At 56.2% G+C, this 1,238-nt stretch overlaps 1 protein-coding gene across 1 annotated transcript; it reads left to right on the top strand.

The window, feature by feature from the left end:
* Positions 1-440, top strand: DQ04_11181020 (hypothetical protein; the record flags this gene model as incomplete). Its single annotated transcript, XM_009316464.1, has 1 exon — positions 1-440. A coding segment is annotated over one exon (440 nt), but the record flags the coding sequence as incomplete, so codon positions are not given.
* Between the last annotated feature and the right edge of the window lie 798 nt (positions 441-1,238).

Here is a 1,238-nt window from a genome sequence, read left to right as displayed (position 1 = left end):
TCAAGGAGCCCGCCGATCTGGAGGTGCTGACGCCGCCGCGGCCCACAAAGCAGGCAAGCGAGCAGCAGCAAGGCGAGGAGCCGACGCCACGCGGTTCGCTCGTGTACCCGCCGGCCCCGCCGCCATCTGCGAACAAGCAGAGCCCGCGCCGCCGCAGCGGCAGCTGCTCTGAGGACGAGGACGAGGACGAGGACGGGGACGACGACGAAAACAACAACAACGGCGGCCTTGCACAAGATGCGCCAGCGCCTGAAACACCAGATGTGGGCGCTATTATCCGTGATTCCTCACACGCGCGCGCCTTCCGGGAGCTGACGAAGGCGGACCTTGTTGTTTACGCCAAGCAGCACCACATCACATTGACCACGTCGAGGAGCAAGAAGGAACTGTTCGAGGTGGCGCGGCGGCTGGCGAAGGGAAATCTAGAGGACAACAAGTAACTCCACGCAGAGTGCCGGGTGGAGTGAGTGGCTTTGCTTCCAGAGGTGCGACTCGCAACAGCCAGAGAGAGGACTTCAACCAAAAGACAAAAAACAAAAACAAATCAAAACGAAAGGGAGGGAGAGAGAGAGAGGAGAAAACGACAGCAAGTGCCCCCCCAAAAATAATAAAGAAGACAAAATTAACGAAGAGAATGCTGAAAAGGCCAGGTATCAAGCAGCATGTGTTTTTAGGTTTAAGTAAGCTGTTTCCACAACCTCCACCTGTCGTTCTCAGAGTTTTGTTGTGCCTGGGCAGCATACATCCTCCTCCGCCACTTCCTGCTCCCGTCTCTGGCCCCGACCCCCCTCTCCTTGCGCCGCCGCGTATATCAGCAGCAGCAGTGGATTTCTCTGTGTGCTCATGCGTGCGTGCCCATGTTGTTGCAGGAGTGCTTGGATAGTGGAGCTGCGGGAAGAAGAAGAGTCACTCACGTGGTGCTTCTGTCAGGCACCATTTTCATCACGTTGTTTTGTTTTGTTTTCTGCTTGGCTAGACTTAGAGAGCGGGCCACAGTGACGGCGTGGCCCCTGTTAGATGGAACAGAAGGAATGTGTGAGAATGAGAAGTTACTATCTTTTTTCTTTTTTTTTTTGTTTTATACGGCGGTTCTCTCCACTGTGCATTTGTGGCGTGTCCACCCACCGCGCTGCGCACTGCCACATATACAAGTGGTGGGGCGCCCGTCGTGTTTTCCCGAGCGGTATTCCAGCTGTGCTTGCGGTCTCGCTCGCTTGGCCCCGTTTCTCCCCCCCCCC

This window comes from Trypanosoma grayi (assembly GCF_000691245.1).
Source record: "Trypanosoma grayi strain ANR4 Tgr_1118_V1, whole genome shotgun sequence".
NCBI classification, from domain to species: Eukaryota; Euglenozoa; class Kinetoplastea; order Trypanosomatida; family Trypanosomatidae; genus Trypanosoma; species Trypanosoma grayi.
This window is presented reverse-complemented; position numbering and strand designations above follow the sequence as displayed.